This window comes from Parus major, chromosome 18, assembly GCF_001522545.3.
Source record: "Parus major isolate Abel chromosome 18, Parus_major1.1, whole genome shotgun sequence".
NCBI lineage: Eukaryota > Metazoa > Chordata > Aves > Passeriformes > Paridae > Parus > Parus major.
The window spans coordinates 1327607-1328904 of NC_031786.1; the positions used below are offsets into that span (position 1 = coordinate 1327607).

The 1298-nt window shown below is 59.9% G+C and overlaps 1 protein-coding gene across 1 annotated transcript in view; it reads left to right on the top strand.

Annotated features, from left to right (window-relative positions):
• The first annotated feature begins 6 nt into the window (after positions 1–6).
• SLC39A11 (solute carrier family 39 member 11) overlaps positions 7–1298 on the top strand; it is a 37307-nt gene continuing 36015 nt past the window's right edge. Inside the window, exon 1 of the mRNA XM_015645821.3 lies at positions 7–149. Coding sequence (XP_015501307.1) covers positions 116–149 — 34 coding nt within the window. The 5' untranslated portion in view covers positions 7–115. The remainder of the gene's footprint in view (positions 150–1298) is intronic.

A 1298-nucleotide genomic window follows, 5' to 3' on the forward strand; every position in this document is an offset into this window, starting at 1 on the left:
GTACCAGCGGAGGAGGGGAGTGGGGTCCCCCCTTGCCGAGGACCCCCCGGCATTCCCGGCTGGCCGTGACGGAGCCGCCGTGGCCGGGAGCAGCAGCTGGAGGAGGATCACGCTGATGATCCTGGCTATCACCATCCACAACATCCCGGGTGAGTCCATCCGAGGCTCCCGGCTCCCAGCCCAGCGCAGATGGCGCAGGGTGGGCGCCTTTGGCCAGGATCCCACTGCAGCTCCCGTGGGGAGGGGGCTCGGGGGGAGCCTGCAGCAGCTGCAGCCCCGCTCCTGCCAGCCCAGCCTGGTGCAGTCACAATTCCCCGGGGTGCACGGGGAAAGGAGACACATCCCTCTCCCTCTTGGCCTCTCGCTGTCTGTGAGCAGGCAGGATGGGTTTCAGGGCGCTGGGTCTCTGCAGGGAATGTGAACTTGGGGTTTGTTTCCTCGGTCCAGGCGTGGGTTTGGACGAGGGGTGGAAAATCAGGGAGCTGTGGGTCCTGGAGGGCTGGGTCCTGCCAGGCTGGGCTTGGTGGAGAACAGAGGATGGTGAGATCAGTTTGGGACAGCTCAGGATGTTTGGATGCTCTGCAGTTCTTGGGGATGTTGAAAGTAAAATAAGGCAGCTTTTCCAGGGTTTTTTCCTGGTCTCTTCCCTCCTCCTCCTCCTCTCCTTTCCTTTCTCCCTTCTTTGCTCTGTGCCTGGCTGGGTGGATCTGTAAATCAGGACATCCATCCCCAGTTCCAGCAGGGGAACTGCCAGGGGAAGGCTCCGTTGTGGATGTGGAATCCCAGCTCCTGCCTTTCCCTGGGAGCCACAAAACCCAAGGGGACACACACAGAGCTCCTGGCCTTTCCCTCCTCCGGCTCCTCCAGCTTCCTGCTGCTCCTGGGCTGGGAATTGTCTCCTTCCAGCAGCTGCTGGACACCCCTGGGTGCTCCTGGGCTGGGAATTGTCTCCTTCCAGCAGCTGCTGGGCACCCCTGGCTGCTCCTGGGCTGGGAATTGTCTCCTTCCAGCAGCTGCTGGACACCCCTGGGTGCTCCCGGGGTTGGGTTATGCTGATAAGGAGCTGGGAGTTAATGATTTGCTGCTCTTGTTGCATCAGCAGCACGAGTTGGGCATTAACCTGCTCCAGGCTGTCAGCAGCAGCAAAACATTTCTCCCTCCTCATCCCTCTCTTTTTAATTAATCCCAGGGGGAGAAGTTGGGTGCTGTAGTTCAGCTCCAGGTGTTGCTGGGAGAGGAAGGTGCCTGGCAGGAAAGGTCAGGAAGGAGATTTCAATGAGCCACAGAATATAAAATAA